The sequence below is a fragment of the Heliangelus exortis genome, chromosome 28 (assembly GCF_036169615.1).
Source record: "Heliangelus exortis chromosome 28, bHelExo1.hap1, whole genome shotgun sequence".
Lineage (NCBI taxonomy): Eukaryota > Metazoa > Chordata > Aves > Apodiformes > Trochilidae > Heliangelus > Heliangelus exortis.
In genome coordinates, this window is record NC_092449.1 from 3,206,353 (window position 1) to 3,225,040 (window position 18,688).

At 56.3% G+C, this 18,688-nt stretch overlaps 2 protein-coding genes across 2 annotated transcripts in view; both read left to right on the top strand.

The window, feature by feature from the left end:
* Positions 1-18,688, top strand: part of MAST3 (microtubule associated serine/threonine kinase 3) — an 85,507-nt gene that overhangs the window by 25,161 nt on the left and 41,658 nt on the right. The gene's annotated exons all lie outside the window — the stretch shown is intronic.
* Positions 402-17,566, top strand: PIK3R2 (phosphoinositide-3-kinase regulatory subunit 2). Its single transcript, XM_071727484.1, has 16 exons — positions 402-519; positions 6,467-7,173; positions 10,837-10,929; positions 11,331-11,393; positions 12,417-12,548; positions 12,764-12,965; positions 13,210-13,295; positions 13,546-13,651; positions 13,753-13,851; positions 13,976-14,156; positions 14,558-14,683; positions 14,960-15,102; positions 15,347-15,523; positions 15,721-15,792; positions 16,306-16,476; positions 17,081-17,566. Exons 2-16 carry the CDS (start codon positions 6,834-6,836, stop codon positions 17,271-17,273), a joined length of 2,184 nt encoding a protein of 727 aa, XP_071583585.1. The 5' UTR covers positions 402-519; positions 6,467-6,833; the 3' UTR covers positions 17,274-17,566.

Consider the following 18,688-nt stretch of genomic DNA (forward strand, 5'->3'; position numbering starts at 1 on the left):
TCTCAACAAGTATCCAGAGCAGTCCTGGTGCCCTGTTCATTCCCAGTGCTCGGTTCAGTCCCAGTTTAGTCCCCGTTCATTCCCATTACCCGGTTCAGTCCCGGTTCATTCCCGGTGCCCGGTTCGCTCCCGGTTCGCTCCCATTACCCGGTTCAGTCCCGGTTCAGTCCCGGTGCCCGGTTCGCTCCCGGTTCGCTCCCATTACCCGGTTCAGTCCCGGTTCATTCCCGGTGCCCGGTTCGCTCCCGGTTCGCTCCCGTGTCCGCCAGGCGGCGCCCTCTCTCCGCCGCAGCGTTTGGCTTCGGCTTTCACTCGGCTCCTCCCGGAGCAGTTCGTGCCGGGGACGGGGCGGGGCAGCTTTGGCTTCGGGTAGATTCGTTCATCTCCGCCATTCCTCGGCTCTTTCCGGGGCGGGTTCGGGCCTTTCCGGCACCGTTCGGGCCTTTTCCCAGGCTGCCGCCGGGCCGGGAGGCAGGAGCGGGCTGGAGGCGAGCGGCGGCGGATGGTGCCGGCGGAGAGGTGGGACGGGACCGGGGGAGGAGGGAGAGGGGAGCCGGGAGCCGAATCCGAACTCGACCCAGGCGCGTGGGTCCCGCCGGGAGCGCGGCTCTTCAGCCCCTCCGTGTGTCGGGGAGCGCCTGACCCGCCCCCCCCCCCCACACCCCCTCGGGCCGAACCCCCTCACCCGGGTCCCCTGTGCCGGAGCTGCGTGTTCCCCGCCGTGACGTCCCTGTCCCCTCCCTCTGCAAGGGCTGTGCCCTCCGATCCCCCCAGGCCAGCTCCATCCCCTCCAGGCCCAGCACAGGGGGGGGGAGGGGGACGGAGGACACCTCCGCCATTGCCCCTGCAGGGACCCCCACCCATCCCCAGCACTGCAGCCCCCATGGCCGGGGGTCCCGGGCACCCTCTCGGTGGGGGAGAGCTGGGGGAAAGCGGTCTGTCAGGGCTGAGGGTTTGGTCCCACCACGGTTCTGCCCCACCAGACCTGGGGCTGGGACTGGGTGGCCCAGGGGTGCCCCTGTCCCTCTGGATGTCCCAAAGTCCAGCCCGGAATGGCTGTGGCTTTGCTGGCTCTAGACGCTGTTGTCCCCCAAGCCCTGGTTTTGGGACCTTTTTCCAGTGAGCTTTGTGTCCAGCTTTTCAGGTGCTGGGGACGTTTCTCAGCTCCTTGAAGCTTCCCGGGATCAGGTACCTCCCAAGCTGAGGGTCTGCATCCCACGGCAAGGAAAAGCTGGGGGAAAACCTGTCTGAAATGAGCTGTGCAAGAGCTGGAGTGGCACCAGCCTTGTGCCTTTGGGCACCCCTGGCAGAGAAATGGCTGCTTCTCCTCCCCATTAATGCTTAGCTTTTCTTTCCTGAGCAGCTCTTAGAGCCACTGGGGAACTGGCCCTGTGACTTTCTCTGTGAGAGCAAAGAATGGAGACAGCTGAGTAAATATAGCCTAAATCACTGCTTTCCTGGCCATTCCCCCACCCTTCCCTAGCATGCAAAGGGCTGGTGTGTCCCCGAGGCTGGGTTGGCCTCAGCTCTACTCATCGACTCTTCCATGATGTGGGAAAGTCCAAATGATGGTTTGGGTTCTTTGGTGACTCTTCTCTGACGTGCTTCAGTCCATCTCTGCACCTCACCACCAGGTTTTGGTCCTCTTAAAGGTGATGGCTGCTCCAAACCTTTGGTTTTTGGGGTTTTTTTTTTTGTGGTGTTGTTTTTTTTTTTTTTTAACTGGCTAAAACAAGGTCTTGAAGCACACAGGAAAATCCTTCCTGCCCGTGGTTGGGTCTCACTGGACAAAAGCTTTGGGGTTGGAAGAGAAACTGTGGCTCAGCTGGAATGCAACAAGGAGCAGAGTGGTTTGCCCAGCCAGCTTGGAGCCGTGTCAGAGTGCTGAGTGCTGGGGTGTGTTTACAATGAAAAAAAAAAAAAAAAAAAAAAAGAAAAAAAGTATTTATAATATCGAGGGCTCTTTGAGTTCCTCTGGGAATCTCTGGAGCCACAGCTTGGAGCTAAAGTAACCGCGTAATGGAAGATAAAAAAGCAAACAGAGGAAGGGACAGTGGGATTCTCAAGGAAAGTTCTTGCCCCTCTCAACCAAGACCCCAAAAATGCTGGCTTGCTTCTCACCTTGTAGGTTACTTTATGTGATAACTGCACTGTGCAGGGCTTGCTAAGAAATTCTCATAAATTCCACATCCCCCAGGGAAGGCGATTTTAAGCAGATGAGTTTGCAAGAGCAGTTGGATTTTTTATTTTTTTTTTGTACTCAGTTTTTTTAGAACTGTACTTTCAGAGGGAAGTAGCCAAAATATAGCTCCTGGGTTTTTTTTCTGGGGGGGGAAAAAAAAAAAAAAAAAAAAAGGAACAAAAGTAAACTAAACCCTGCTCCATGAACACTCCTAAAATGGAAGTGGTGTGTTCTGGGGGGATGGTGCAAAGGGAGTTGGGAGCAAAGGGATGGTGCTGGGTGCTTGGTCCTTCTCTGCTCAGTGCCAACGTGTAAAAGTCTCCAGCCAAGCAGAAAGCTCTTGCAGGGCAGAGGATTAAAACCCTGAGGTGGATGAGACAGGATGAGCTTCAACTGCAGCAAGAAATTCCCGTGTCAGGAGAAACCTCTGGACAGTAAGAGGGGTCTTGGGGCAAGTCTGCCTGAGGTGCTCTCGGGCAGTCCAGCCTTTCAGGTTGTCTCCAAAGCAAGGTTTGTCTTGACCATCCCAAGGAAGAGCTTTCTGGTGCTTCTCTCAGCTCCCTACTAACCCTAAAGTTTGCTTTTTCAGTCAAACGTTTCAGATATTCCTTCATTTCCTTGAGCTTCAGTGACAAAAGCAAAATATTTCATGAAATATAAGTCCCAGCTGCTGATGCTCTGTATCCCTGGTGAAGGGCAGGACACTGCTGCTCCTCAGGCTCTGCTGCCAGCTGCACAAGAAGCATTTTTTGGAGAGAAAAGAGGCAAAAATGGCCACGACTACGATGTGGTTGCCCAGCTCACGGCGTAACTCACCACCCCTGCTGCCTTTCCCTGTTTGGAGGGAAATACCAACTGGTTTGGCTGCCTCATTGCTTTGTCCCATTTTCTCTTATTGTTCAAGGCAAGGTTTATTTTCATTTACAACCCATTAACACGTGGCATTTTGCAGTTAAAAACTGGATTTGGTGGGGTTTTGGTTGTTCTTTTTCTTTTTGCTCGCTGAGGACCCGGTGCAACTGGGAAGGATTTGAGATTGTTGTGAGCATATTCCTCTTTAAAATATTTTTATGCATTCTTTCGCCTCACTTGGGGGAAAGTAACACTCAGCCTTGCTTGGAGTCAAACTGCACTTTGAACTGTGCTTGGAACTGGGTGAAAAAGCACAGGAACCACATTTGAAAAGTTAAGATGCTTTTATTTATGCGCCGGGCACGCACAAAAAGCCTCGTAATGTGTTTTTTGTTTCCAACCCATGTATTAAACAAAGAAAGTATTGACAGCAGTTAATGAATCGCCGGATTGTTTTCGGGCTTGGGGGGGGGACTGAGATAGATTTACCAAAGGTATTTAGATGTCTGAGGCATGGGATTTTTTTCAGAGCAGCCTCAGCAAGCGTGGACACACGAGGTTCCTCTTCGACAGCCGAGCGGAGCTGGAGCCCGGCCCGGCTAAAATCTTTTGGCAAAGCTGCTCCCTCTCTCCTGTGCATGCAGAGCTCCAGCTTGGAGGTGTGATTCCAGCTGACAGGCTCGTGCCTGTCCCAGGTTCTGGGCTCTGCCTTTCCCAACTCGCCTTCCCTCCAAGGAGCTGTTCCAGGGTTTTGGGAAGCGTGTGTTCCCTCTCCCCAGAGCCGCGCACGCCGGTTGGGGCAGCAGCTGCTCTCCGTGGGCTGGAGAGTTTTCCTGCCAGGGAAGCTGCTCACTGGGTCTGTGGTGGGACAGAGGACAACTTGGAGAGGACAACACCAGCATTAACCATGTGGATTTGGGTTTCTCGGGGGGTTCCTCACCCCCATTCCTGGGCACTCCACCCCTGAGCAGAGGGAAGGCAGGTGAGGCTGCTCCAGGAGCAGGCTGGCTTGAGGTTTGCTGTATTATTTTTCATGTGTTTAGTGGTGTGGAGAGCAGGGGGGAACAGAACTGTGGCCCTGCCTTCCCAGCCCAGGGAAGGAAGGAGGTTGGAAGGAGTCAAGCAGAGCTGTGGGACCTGCTCTTTGGAACCACTCTGTTCTCTGGAGCTGACTCTCTCCTCTTCCCACCCCTCCGTGCAGGTTTGCTTTTTAAAAGCCACTCAACAAGTTTGCCAGGACTCAGGGTTTTGTCCTTCCAGCCTCTTCGGTTGCACTGGCTTGGCTGAGGTGCTCGAAGTTGGGGCTGGGAGCTGCTTGGGGGGCAGCACCAACCCCTCTGGGTTTGGGCTCTACTCCTTAGGGTGCTTTAGGGGGCTGGATCCCTCCAGGAGGAGCAGGAGCTGCCGGTGCTTTGCCCACCTTCCCTGCTTTTCAGGAGGGTCAAACACTGCCCCTGGCTTTGTCAGACCCTGTCAGGCAGCATTCAGAGGGGCGAGGGGCAGGCAGCAAGCCTGGTCATAAATCTCTTCTTTATGCTCTGGACTATGAAGTAATATTTTCCTGGCTGGGGCTGGTTGGATTGGGGAAACAGGAGTTGTGCTGCGAGTTCCCTGCAGCTGCCATCCCAGCGTGGTGGGAGCTTGCAGGGCGGCTGTGCTGGAAGTGCTGCTGCTCTCACCAACACCTTTGTCCTCAGGGTCTCAGGTTCTCTGTCAGTCCTGCAGCTTGGTGGTGGTATTCCTGGAGCTCCAGAGAAGCTCTCCAACAATCAGGCTCAACCCTGAGCTCTGACCACAAATGTCCTACCTCCCCGATGACAAAGACAGCCCTGCTGGGATGCTGGCCCAAGTTTGGGCAACTAGCCCAGGCTGCTGCACGGGTTTCATGTGCCACAGCCTCTTTGAGGTTTTTTTGGTCAAGGGAAAAAGCCCCTCAGAGGGGGGTTGTGGCTGTCCAGAGGTGAAACCAACTCCTCTCCAGGGACTCGCAGCGCTTTCGTGCTTTCTGGTAGCCACATGGAGGGGTGGTGGCCACATGGAGGGGTGGTAGCCACATGCAGAAGGATAGAGGGGTTTGTAGCTGATGTAAACTGTGCCGTGCTGTTGGCCCAGAAGGGTTATTTTGAAATAATGCAGCTCACTGGTGTTGGTGTCTCTGGTGGAGTCCAAGCAGCGGTCAGAGCAGCCCTGGCTTCGTGCCCTGCTTTGGTTCTGTCCTGACCCCGCTGGGAAGGGTGCCCTGGCTCTTTCTGCCTCCTCTCCTCCCTCCTCAGAGGCTCCCTCAGCCCTGAGCAGCTCCTTCCTGCTCTCTAATAGTTTGCAGATGATGAGACTCTTTTTTTTAAAAAAAAAAAAAAAAAAGTCTGAGCTGGGTTGGGTGGTTTTTCAGGGCCAAAACAGCTCAAGCTGTTAATAGAACCTGAAGCATTTCAGCAGCCCAGGGTTTTCCTGGGAAAGTTGGTTTCTGGCTGCCCCGTTGCCTCCCAGCCCTGGTCCTTGGTTTCATGCCGTGGCTGCAGGAACCAGAACTCAGGGATTTGCCTGAGGGAGGTGGAAAACTGGCCAGGAAGGGATGGGAAAAGAGGAGGACGTGCTGGGCTGGTGGGAATGCCCCAGCTCACACAGCCCTTCAACCGTGTTTTAACCCAGGTTTGTTAATTTTATTAATTTTATTTTTTTTTTTGGTGGCGGTGGTGGATTTCTGGGCAGGGCAGGCAACAGATTGTTCAATTTCTCTCTGAATAGCTGAAAGGCAGTTAGCAGCTCTCAGGAAAGGCTTCTGAAGATTATTTTAACTCGTCTCGCCTCCATCTCGGGAAAAAGAAACCGTGCCCGTGCTTGATGCTGTTGCCACTTTTGAAAAAAAAAGTTCAAAACCAGAAAAAATTCTTTACTTTGCTCAGAGCAAAGCTTTGAAGTGCTGCTGTGTGGGAACAAAACACCTCCAAAGCTTGGTTAACCCACAGCTGTGGGCAGCTCCCTCCAGAAAATAATGCCTTTGTGGGGGGGGATTGCGTGGGGAGAGGGAGAGGTGAGCCACGAAATGTGAGCAATTTAACAAGAAAAGGTTAAATCCCTTTGGTTTATTTCTATTTGGGGGCTAGGGGTTGCAGGGTCACCCTTTCCTGAGTGCAGAAGTTCCTGCAGGAAGGCTGTTCTGTCCCATTTGGCTTGATTGCCTAAGTGCTGCGAGGAGGGTCAGGTGAAGGAGCAGGAGTGAATCTCTGAGGTGCAGAGAGGAGGTGACATTCCAACCCCTGGCTTGTCTCTTCCTTCTGGGCAGCATCAATTGGTATTAACATGTCCTGGTTGGATAGAGGGCTCGGCATCAGCTGCAGAAAACCCAATCCCACCTCTCAGCTGCTCAGATGAACCCTACTTGAATGCTGCTGTCACCTGGCCATGCAGTGACAAATCTTCTTCTCTTTGCAGGCACTGGGAAGGGACACGTCGCGTGCCACAGCACTCTGGGCTGGAAGCAGGCTGTGGTTTTGCCCCCTGGACTCCAAGAAACCTTCATTTTTGGTGAAACAGCCCCTGATCTCCTCTTCCTTTGCTGCATGCCCACTCACCAGTGCTGGATTATGTTTGTCTCCTTCTCCCTCTGCTCCATCATTTGGTTGAATCGCGGTTTCAAGCTCAGGAAAAGGGGCTGCACCTAAGCGTGCACCCAGCCCAACTTCCTGGGGTGCTGGTTCACTTGGGAGACATTCAGGGTGCTGATGGGGGAGAGCTGCCTCTGAAAGTCCTTCCTTGTCCCCCCCAAAAACCTTCTGCCTGACCCTTCGGAGCAGAGAGGATGAGCAGCACCGACGGCTTCCAGTACCGCGCGCTTTACCCCTACTGCAAGGAGCGGGAGGAGGACATTGACCTCCTGCCTGGGGACATCCTGGTGGTCAGCAAGGGGGCCCTGCAAGCCTTGGGCTTTAAAGATGGGGATGAGCAGAACCCCAATCAGATTGGGTGGATCTTGGGTGTCAACGAGCGGACCAAGCAGAAGGGCGACTTCCCCGGCACCTACGTGGAGTACGTGGGGCCCATCAAGATTTCTGTCCCGTCCCACAGACCCCGTGTCCAGAGGCCTCTGCCTGCCACACCAGGGGCCAGTGGCTGCCGTTTGCCCGAGGCTCTGGAGCAAGGTAAGCCCTGCTCTGGGGACCTGAGATGTCTCCATTCCTGGTGGAAAGGCCCACGGCTCGACGGCACCAGAGAATCGTGGGCTTGGTCCTGGCTGAGAGAAAAGCACATTTTGTCTTCAGCTGAAGCCTTCTTCCACTCTTCCCTCTCCAAAATCATAGAACGGGTTGGAAGGGACCTTAAAAATCATCAAGATCCAACCCCCCCTACACAGGCAGGGACACCTCTTACTAGATCAGGTTGCACAAAGCTTCTCCCTCTCCAGCTCACCACCAGCCAGGCATCCCTATAATCCTTGATTCCCTGAGCTTTCTGCTCCACTCCCTCCCTTTTAGGAATAAATCCTGACCTCTCCCAACCACCTCCCTGCTCTGCCTCAGGAGCACCCGGGACATCACTCTTTGCCAAGAGGCCCACTGAGCCACAGACAATTACTGACTCTGGGCAAGAGCAGAGAAGGAGAAAAAAAAAAAATCAGGGTCTAAAAGAAGAATTTCCGAGAACTGGAGCTAATTGCTTGTCTGCTTGGCACCCAGCCCTCCCCACTGAGCTCTGGCTGGGGCTGGGCAGGCACCCTCAGGCTGGGCATGGGCTGTCCTGCACCTGTGGCTGCCTCCCAGCCGGCTCTGGGCTTGGCACCCACTTGCTCCAGGAGCTGGGAGAGCTGCCCCAGCTGCCTTCTTTTTGCCTGTTTTGTTTGTTGGGTTTTTGTGTTTGGTTTTTTGGGGTTTTTTTTTTTCCACTCGTGGGCTCAGCGGGGTCTGGGTGCTCTGAGGAGGCAAAGAGCAGGAACAGCCCCTCCTTGGCCTGGCTCTGCTCCTCCTCTGCCTCACAGCAAACCTTGTGCTGGTGTACACAGGAGGAGCAGAGGTAGTAGTAGGAGCTGGTGGGCATCAGAGCATGTTCCCCATCCCAGAATCCCAGATTGGTTTGGGTTGGAGGGACCTTCAAGATCAGCTACTCTTAAATCCAGGGACCAGGACACCTCCCACTAGCCCAGGTTTCTCCATGCCCCATCCAACCTTCAACACTGCCAGGGATGGGGCAGCCACAGCTTCTCTGGGGAACCTGGGGCTCAGCACCCTCACATTAAATAATTTCTTCCCAATATCTCATCTAAATCTCCCCTCTTCCAATTTAAAGCCATCACCCCTTGTCCCATCCCTCTGGGGGATCCCTTGTCTGAAGTCCCTCCCCAGCTTTCCTGGAGCCCCTTCAGGCACTGGAAGGTGCTCTAAGGCTTCCCTGGAGCCTTCCCTTCTGCAGACTGAACAACCCCAAGTCTCCCAGCCTGGCTCCAGATCCTCCCCATCCCTCTGCCTGGGAGCCACATCTGGCCCCTCAGATGCTTTTAGCTGTGGGAGACATCTTGGGGAGGGGGGTGGGAGGTGTCTTCAGGGATGGAAAAGAAACCCCTGTCTCAGAAAGCAGAGCAGTGGGGCTGGGTGTGCAGCAGCCTCCCATGTTCCTGGAGCTGGAGGGGTGGCCCCAGGAAACATCTCCAGAGGGTGGGAATGTGGCTGGGCCCTGCACTGGGGTTGGCAGTGAGAGCTGCTGCCCTGAGTCATCCTGCTCCCAACCTCCTTTTCCAAGAAAGCAGCTCCTCCAGGGAGCCTGGGGCATGCTCTGTGGTGGATGTGTCTGCCTTCTGATCCCTCGGGGGTTGGATTTATGTTTTCATGGGCTCTCTCCTCAGCTCCTCTTCAAGGGGGGGTTGGTGAAGGTGTGCGGTTGGGTAGAGGGGTGGGGATGGTCGGGGTGTGGAGGAAAAACAAGTGCTAGGGTGCAAAGCACACAGAGAAAAGGAGGGTGGAAAAGGAGCCAAAAGTCTTTGTCCTGCCTGGGGATGGAGTGGGGAGAGGGTTGGGTGCCAGGGGACACAAAGTGGATGCCAACCCTGTCCCTGCCCCCCCTCTGGCTGCCATCCTCCACCTTGGGCACATCCTGCAGGGTGGCAATTCCACCACCCAGAACCATTTCACACTCAGCCTGCTGGAGCATTGGGTAGAGGAGAAGCATTTTTGCAACTGAAAAAACCCAACCCCTTGTGTTTCAGCCCAACCCTCTGTTATTTCTTTGTGGTCTCCACTTTGGGGAGGTGCAGAGGTGGCTCCTGCCCTGCCCCACCTGCCTCCCCCCCGGCAACATTTCTACCTTGCCTCCTAGGTCTGGTTTGAGAGCAGAATCCCTTCGTGTCCCCAGTGTCACACACAGAGCCACAGCTGTCAGGGATCCAGGGAGCAGGACAGCCAGACCCAGCCTTTTTCTGCTGGGGGATTTATGAGCTGCTGGTGTTTGCCTTCCGTGGAGAAGGAGAGCGGAAAATGCGGAGGGGAAATATTTCCGCAGCTGCCCCGGGCTGTGCTCTGAGCAGCCTTGTTCCCAGCCTGGAGGCCCAGCAGGCTCAGGAGTTGCTGCTGGCTCTAGCACAAGCTCCTTGATTTAAAAAAAAAGAAAAAAAAAAAAAAAAAAAAGAAAAAAAGGCAAGTTGCTGCTTGCTGAAGCAGCACATTCCCGGGCGGGACACGTGGGCAGCACCAGTATTTACTCTTCTTTCAGCCTTTCCCAAGGGTCAGGCTGGGAGCTGCCAGCCTGGCAATTTTCTGGCAACTTCTCCACCAGCATCACGTTGGGCTCCTTTTTTTTCCCCCTCTGCTCTCACCACTGGGGTGTTTCTCCTCACCCCAAAAGCACAGAAACCTTACAGGAGTGCTGGGTACCTGCTCCCTGTTTGCTCCCCATTCCCACTGGGTGTGGGGTTTTGGACCACACCGAGCAAGCTGGGGTCAGATCCCTGGTGTCAGAGCTGTGATTTCACAAGGGGGGGAGCAGCTTTTTGGCTCAGAGCCTGCTGAGTGTCCTCACCCACCCTGGGCTCCCTTGGGGGCTCTGGACCAGCCCTGAAGGAGCCTCCTGCACCAGCTGGGAGCGAGCTGGGGTCTGGCACTGCTCATCCTTGGGCAAACCTCCTGCTGGCAGCCACCCAACCCAGCCTGTGTGCTCCTGCCCTGGCATGTCTCACCCCTCCAGCACTGGGGAAAGGGGACATCAAGAATTCCTGGAGGTGACAGTGAAATGCCATCTTAATTCAGGGCCATAGATTCCCCCCGAGAAAAAGGAGGGGGTGGGAGGTGACACCCCATTCCTGCTGCCCACTCCCTGTACCAGCTTGCTGGGGGCTGGCAGGGAGGGGGAGGCAGAGGGTTGGTTTCCATGTAAAACGAGCAATCCAGGGCAGGAATTTGCTGACAGGGCGTTCTGTCTGGATCTGAATTAATCACAGCTCACCACCCCAGAGCCAGTGAGCTCCCTGGCCCTGCTCCTCCACCAGCTCCACACACCTCCCTGAGCCTCAGGACCCTGCTGGAACCCCTCCAGGGTCCCCAAGGAGATGGGTTCTGCCTCTGCAGGGATCCCCCTTATGTGTGCCCCATCAGGGGCTTGGAGCAAGGCTGGGCTCCAGGACTGCCACGCTGCTTTCTGGGCCAACTTGCAGGTTCCCCACAGCCTCCCGGTGGGGTTTGCGTGGGCTGCGGGCTCGTGGCAGGGGCCACAACTTGCCTGGCTCTTGGATGCTGCTCTGGGCCCCATCCTGGCTCCTCTGCAGAGCATCTGCTGGGGGCTGAGCTGGGGCTGAGCTTTTTCTTTCCCTCCCTCTCCCCCAGGGTCTCCTCTCCCAGATTTACAGGAGCAGTTCAGCCCTCCCGAGATCGCGCCGCCGCTGCTGGTGAAGCTGGTGGAAGCTATTGAGAAAAAAGGTAAAGGGGATGCTGAGATCCGAGGGGTGGTACCCCAAAAAAAACCCCAATGTGGTCCAGGGGTGGGGGGAAACTCTTCAAATGGCATTGGCCTGAGCTCTGGGACACTCAGGATGCAGCTGCCTGAGGAAGGAGGGATCCTCCCCCTCTTCCTGGGTTTCAGCCGCCGTTGCCCAGAGCTGGGTTCAATCCCACTGCACCGTGCTGGGGTTTGGGAGATGTTTCCAGCCTGGATCTGTGCTCTTGGAGGAGAAACGGGGGGCCAAAGGGGCAGGAGCCCATGGGAGGTTGGGTTGGACACCATCCAGCCCAGGTCAGCACCTCGGGCTGGCAGCCAGAGGCTGCGTACGCTGGGAGCTGCGGGGCTGCTGGCTCAGAGCAGGCTCCTGGTTTTTCCACAGGGTTGGAGAGTGAGATGCTGTACAGGACATCTGGCTCTGAGCTGAGGCAAGCACTGAGAACCGGTAAGATCCAGCTCCGTGTTGGGAAGAGGAGAAGGAGGAGGAGGAGGAGGAGGGAGGAGGAGGAAGGAGGAGGAAGGAGGCAATGCGGCTCCGATGGAGGAGATTAGTGGATGTGACAGTGCCAGCAGTAATGCAATCCAGGCCCAGCAGTTCCTGACTCCCAGCACACTGCCTCTGGAGCTGGGCTGTCCCCATCCCATGGATGGGATGGGATGGGATGGGATGGGATGGGATGGGATGGGATGGGAGAGGGGGGGATCCCCATCACCACCCGTGGGTGAAGGGACGTGGTGCCGGCCGCTGACTCATGACAAGTTCCTGTGTGTCCCCCTCTGCTTGTCTCCCACCACCCCTTTGGGGTGCCCTGCTCTTGGGGTGCTCTGCTGGAGGTCCCTCTGGCTCTGTCACACCATTCCTGAGCAGGGGAGGATCTTGGGGCTCGGTTTGGTGGCTTTGGCTCCACTGTGCCAGCAGCGGATGTCCCTGCCGGGAGCCATCAGAGCTGTCTGCCTCTTGGCTGGGCTTGTCCCCCCCCTGCAGATCCCAGCTGCACTGTGGTGCTGTCAGCTCTGCAGTGCTTCTGGGACAAGTTTTGGGGTATAAATACGACAGTTTGTGCCTTGCCTTGGTGGGACAGCATTCCAGGGGGATGTTTTCCCCCTCGGATCCGGTGTGTGGCTGATCAGCCGGCGCTTGTCTCTACCAGCCCCGAGGAACAAAGTTGTCACTCAAATCCTGCATGCCCAGGATTCTTGTGGCAGAGCTCAGGGTGAAGGGTTTGGACACCAAACATGACCTCAGCCCCCTCTCAGGGTGGGGAAATCTGCCTGGTTCCCAGAGCCAGCTTATTTTTGGGGTGTAGGGAGCACTCCCAGGCATCCCTTGTCATGTGGGCTGCCTGAGCTCCTTTGTGCCACATTGCCACGTCCCCGGATAGCCAGGATGGGTGCTGGCAGCACTGGAGCTGCTGGCTGGGTGCCTGGTGCTGTCCTCAACCCCCCTGGACAATGTGTCCCCTGGCAGATTGGACCCTGAGTGACCTGGAACCCCTCGACGTGCACTCCCTGGGCGAGGCACTGCGAGGTTACCTGCAGGACCTTCCCTCCCCTGTGGTGCCGGTGGCCGTGCACGGTGACATCCTGCGTGTCCTGCAGGGTAAGGGCTTCCCCCTGGCCAGGGCTGGGAAGGGGTGGCTGGGGTGGGACAGATACATTTGGGGTTTGTAAGATAAATCCTGTCCCTGCAGGGTCTGGCAGACATCCCCAGCTGCCAGCAGCACTCCCACGCCGTGACGCAGCCAGAGCGTGGAGAGCGGTGCCGTCTGTCCCAGCTCTTCCATCGGGTCTTGTTCTTTCTCTCTCTCTCCCCAGAGATCCCTCAGCCAGAGAATTGCAGGAAGCAGCTGCTGCTGGCCCTGGAGTCGCCTGCAGTCCCTCTGCAGAACACGCTCACCCTGCAGTTCCTGCTCCGGCATCTGGGGAAGGTATCGCAGCAGGCGGAGAGCAACAACCTCCACCCTCGGGCCCTGGGAGAGATCTTTGGTCCCCTCCTCCTCCGGCTGCCTGGTGCCAGGTACAGGAGATCCAGCTGGGTGCCCAGCAGCAGCTGCTGGGATGAGGAGCCAAGCCTGTGACAGCAGCTCTGCCTCACTGCACCTGGGGTGAGGCTGCTGGCAGGACACGGAGGTGACGCTCCAAGAGCCTGTGCTCCTGTGTCCCTGGGGTCTGGGATGAGCCAGCTTTGCCCAGGGGGGTCATGGGTGGTGCCAAGGTCTCCCCCAAAACCTCTGATCTTACTTGTCTCTTCCTCTCTGCAGCCCTGAGTTGAGCCCAGACTTCTCCATCCTCTTCCTGGAGATACTTCTGCAGACAAAGGAGTTGGAGCCAGAACAGTTGCCTCCAGGTACTGAGATGCCCCTTCCTTGGGACTCCAGGTGCTGGTGTGTGCTCCGTGGGTGCAGAGTCCCTGTCCCCAGGTTGCCAGCAGCCTCTCTGCCTCCTCGAGCCTTCGGCTGCTGCTGTAGCTGTGCCTGGAGCAGCTCCTGGCAGTGTGGCCAAACAGGGCCTGCCAGGAAGGGGACTCTGCTCCCAGAGGTTACCAGTGGGGAGCTAAGACTCAGGCTCACCTTGTTCCAACCCTTCTTCTCTTCCAGCTTTGCCTCCAAAACCACCTAAGCCAAAGCCCAGTGCTTCCAGCCTGGCCAATGGGAACACTGTGCCCCTGCAGGATGCTGAGTGGTACTGGGGGGACATCTCCCGGTAAGGAGGTGGTGGGCAGCTGATATCCAGGGAATCTTGGCCATCGGGGTAGCTGGGGGTGCTCTGGTCACACCTCACTGGCCATACCATGTTCCTCACAGGGAGGAGGTGAACGAGAAGCTCCGGGACACACCAGATGGAACCTTTTTGGTGCGTGATGCTTCCAGCAAGATCCAGGGAGAGTACACCCTCACCCTCAGGTAGGGCACAAGAGCTCCAAGGTGGAGCTGTTGCCACGTGTCCCTGTGCCTACAGCGACCTGAACCCCCCTGAGACATCAGGCTGGGGTGGTGCTGAGTGTCCTCTCTCCTCTCCCTGCTGCAGGAAGGGGGGCAATAACAAACTGATCAAGATTTTCCACCGGGAAGGGAAGTATGGATTCTCAGAGCCCCTGACTTTTGGCTCAGTGGTGGAGCTCATCACCCACTACCGGCACGAGTCGCTCGCACAGTACAATGCCAAACTGGACACCAGGCTGCTCTACCCCATCTCCAAGTACCAGCAGGTGAGACCTGGGCTGCAGGGAAACAGCCTGACCCAGGGGTATTTACTGATCTATCCCTGGTCCTTTGATAAATGACCACAGAAAAACTTCTTTACTGAAAGAATGGTCAAGCGTTGGAACGAGCAGCCCAGGGCACTGGTGGAGTCACCATCCCTGGAGGGGTTAAAAAAAGGTGTAGACATGGCACTTGGGGACATGGTTTAGTGGGCATGGTGGGGTTGGGTTGAAGGTGGGGCTTGATGATCTTAGGATCTTGCATTCTAGGATGTCCCACCCCTCCCCCTATGCTGGGATGTTGCTTTATGGGGGGCTGGAAGGGCGGGGATTGTGGCACCACCTGCCTGGCTGGGGGGCTGCTGTGGGACAGGAGCAGATCCTGACTGATGCTGTGTCCATGGCAGGACCAAGTGGTGAAAGAGGACAGCGTGGAAGCTGTTGGGGAGCAGCTGAAGGTCTATCACCAGCAGTACCAGGACAAGAGCTGGGAGTACGACCTGCTGTACGAGGAGTACACCCGCACTTCCCAGGTAGGTGGGCACTGGTGTCACCCCCTGGGCTGCCCTGAGAGCCCCTGCTCACCCACAACCACGTGCAGAGAAGAGCAGAGAGGGGGCACCAGCTGCCCCCTTGGTCTGCTCCTGGACTTGAAGGTTCTCTCCAGGCTTTGAAGAGGGAGAGATTCCAGCTGCAGCAAGGACGGTGTGGATTTGAGGGGGAGGGACCACAGGGGGAAGGAAGGATGCGAATGAACAGACACTTGCCTGAATTCTCCCCCTTTGCTCAGCTTTCCCCTTCCTTTTCAGGAGCTGCAGATGAAGAGGACAGCGATTGAGGCTTTCAATGAGACCATCAAGATCTTTGAGGAGCAGTGTCAGACGCAGGAGAAATGCAGCAAGGAGTACATCGAGCGGTTCCGCCGGGATGGCAACGAGAAGGAAGTTCAACGGTGAGGCCAGGGGGGTGCTGGTGACCTGCCCGACCTGGGGAAGGGTTCCAGAGGGTTTGGAAAGCTCATCCAAGCCCAGCACAGAGCCCAGGCATGTGCAATCCTTCTCTCTCCAGCAGCACGCTGCGGGCTGGAGCTGGCAGGCTGCCTCCTCTGCCTCCCCCACCCTGGCTCGCGGCCTAATCCTCCCCCACCTCCTCCTCTTTTTCTTCCCCCTCCTCCTCCTCCTCCTCCCTTCTCCCAGGATCCTCATGAACTCGGAGAAGCTCAAATCTCGCATCACAGAGATCCATGACAGCAAGATGAAGCTGGAACAGGACCTGAAGAAACAAGCCTCGGAGAACCGGGAGATCGACAAGCGCATGAACAGCCTCAAGCCAGACCTCATGCAGCTGCGCAAACTGCGGGACCAGTACTTGGTGTACGTTGCCTCTGCCCCCACAGAAAGGCCCCCCCTGCCCTTCCATCCCATCCAGCTGGCTCCTCCGGGGCTTTTGGGGATTGTTGGACCGGCTCTGAGGCTGCTGGATGGAGCCTCAAGGCTTGGCAGTGCCTCAGAAGGGGTGGATGCTGCCCTCTGGTGCTGCCGCTGAGCTCTGCCCTCCTCCTCTCCCCCAGGTGGCTGACGCAGAAGGGAGCCCGGCAGAAGAAAATCAATGAGTGGTTGGGCATCAAGAACGAGACAGAGGAGTGAGTGTGTCCCTCTTTGTGTTTTGTGGGATGAGCTGGGCTGTGTGGGGGGGGAGGGAGTTGCTGGTAGTGTAAAAAGGACAAGTTGGATGGGGCTTGGAGCAACATGGAGATGTCCCACAGTGGGGAGGTTGGAACCAGCTGATCTTGAAGGGTCTTTCCAACCCAAACCATTCCGTGATTGTTGGTTCTTGAGGTTCAGATTAACATTAGGAAAATTTTTTTCACTGAAAGAGTGGCAAAGCATTGGAAGAGGTTGCTCTGGGAGGTGGTGGAGTCACCATCCCTGGAGGTATTAAAAAAAGGGGTAGATGTGGTGCTTTGGGAGATGATTTAGTGATCAAGGTGGTGTTGTTGGACGCGATGATCTTGAAGGTCCTTTCCAGCCATGATGCTTCTATGATCCAATGATCTCTTGGCCTGGAAGCTTTCCCTGCCTCATAGGGAGGAGAGATGGGGAGGGGAGGGCTCTGTGTCCAATCCTTGGGGGTCCAACCCTGCTCTCCATTGCAGCCAGTACTCTATGATGGATGATGAGGAGGAGCTGCCCCACCACGAGGAGCGGACGTGGTACGTGGGGAAGATCAACCGAGTGCAGGCAGAGGAGATGCTGTGTGGCAAACGGGATGGGACCTTCCTGATCCGGGAGAGCAGCCAGAAGGGATGCTATGCCTGCTCCGTGGTGTGAGTGTCCCCAGGGTGGGAGTGGTGTCAGCTGGGTGGTGTCAGCTGGAAGTGTCATCTGGAGCACCCCAAGGTGTCCCATCTGCCTCGGTTCCTCCTGCCCGGGCCAACGGTGTCTTTGGGTTGTGGAGGTGACACTTTGTGTGTCCCCATCCCTGGGTCTCTGACATCCTGGGGTCACTGTTTAAGCTCGAACAGAGGACGTTCCACCTTAACAGGAGGAAAAAAAAGAAAGACTGAGAGCCCTGGGGCTGTTCAGCCTTGAGAAGAGAAGGCTGAGAGGGGATCTTCTGAATGTCTGTAGGCATCTGAGGGGTGGAGGGCAAAAGGAAGGGGACAATCTCTTCTCAGTGATGCCCAGGAATAGGACAAGGAGTTATGGGTTTAAACATGGGAAGTTCCACCTCAACAGGAGGAGAAACTTCTTGACTGGGAGGATGAGTGAGCTGCCCAGAGAGGTTGTGGAGCCTCACCTGGGTGTGGCCTTCCCGAGGTGACCACCCTGTGGTGGGGTTGGACTCCATGATCTCCAGAGGTCCCTTCTTAGCCCTGCCCATGGTTCTGGGATTCTCTGGTGCTATGAGCTGTGTTGTCTCCCTGCCAGGGTGGATGGTGACACCAAGCACTGCGTCATCTACAAAACGGCCACGGGCTACGGCTTCGCTGAACCCTACAACCTCTACGCCTCCCTCAAGGACCTGGTCTTGCACTACAAGCACACCTCCCTGGTGCAGCACAACGACTCCCTGAATGTCACCCTGGCTCACCCTGTCCTTTCCCAGCCCCCTGCCAGATGAGCAGCCCCTGCACGATGCAGCAGCTGCCTTCAGCTTCTCCCCAGGGCGACGCTTTTCTGGCTCTGGACTTCTTTTTTTTTTTTTTTGCACCCTGTATAGTTGAGTCTCTGTGCTCCAAACCTCTTTTGAGATGTTTGTGACTGTTCTTGGTGTCCCTTTTTGGTCGGTAGCTGAAACCCGTGTTGGCTGATGGGACAAAAGAAAGAAAAAAAAAAAAAATAGCAAAAACAAAACAAGCTGGGCTGCTGATTCCCAGTGGGCTGCAGCCTCTAGGAGGTGGGCTCCAGATGGGATTGAATTGCTGTGGGGGAGCACAGCCCCTTCCTCTTCCCCAGCCAGCAGCTCAGCCCCTTCCTTGCTTGCACCTCACTCTGGAGCTCCATTCCTCTCTGTGCTGTGGCCAGGCTGTAGGGTTGTTGTAGGGTTCCCTACATGGATGCCTCAGGAGGCAGAGGAGGAGGCTTGGTGGAGCTTCTGTGTCCTCCCCTCTTGTTTCCTGGATGATTTTGCTGGCTGCAGTGGTGTCTGGTACGAGGGGTGCTGCTCCTCCCTGCAGAGACTCTTCCCAAAGGAGAAATCCCATCCTCCTCCCTGGGGCTTCCCAGCCGAGGGCTCTGCTCCCTGCCCTTTCCCACCTCACTCTTTTCATCCCCCATGTCACAACCACCCCTCGAGGTGTCCAGGGAGTGATGAACACTCAGTGGTGATGCTCTCACCTTTGTTGTGCCAACCAAGCTGTGAACTCCACGTTGGTACCCCTGCTTTTCCTGGTGGAATCCATGGGACACAGTTTTTTTTTTTCCAACTGCCTTGGGTGGATTTCCTCCAGCAGAGCCCCTTGAAGCTCACTGTAGCTCTGCCAATACCATTTTCTTTTCATCATCAGCCCAGCTCTGGTGGTGGCTGAGCTCTCACCATGACCTGCAGGTGCTGGTGTGCAGACTGGGAAGCAGGATGGGGCCCACCTGAAATTCCATGGATGTGAGGAGCCCAACACAAAATGAAGGACCTCTCTCTCTCTCTCTCTCTCTGCTGCAGGAGGACACTGGGCCATGGGCCTCTTCAGCGTGTGGAAATGTATCTGCATGATGTCCAACTATGTATGCAAAGCACTTAATTATGATAATGAGTACTGTAGGGGGGGAGGGGAGCGGGGGGGTTGCTGTTGTGTTGCCCACTGGGAGTGGATTTGTTGTGTCCAAGTTCAGAGGGAGGCAGAGGTGGCCCTGCAAGAGCTTTAAAAGCTGAAGCTGGGCTGAGAGTCGAGGCTGTGGTGGCACTGGCTTCACTGGGTCACCCTGAAGAAAGCATTTGTTGTTCTCTCCAGCTGCTGGAGAGGCTCAGTCCCTTCCAGAGGGTGGGTTTGGGGGTCCTGTTGGCTTTGCAGGCTCTGCTTTGTGTGTTGCCACTCAACT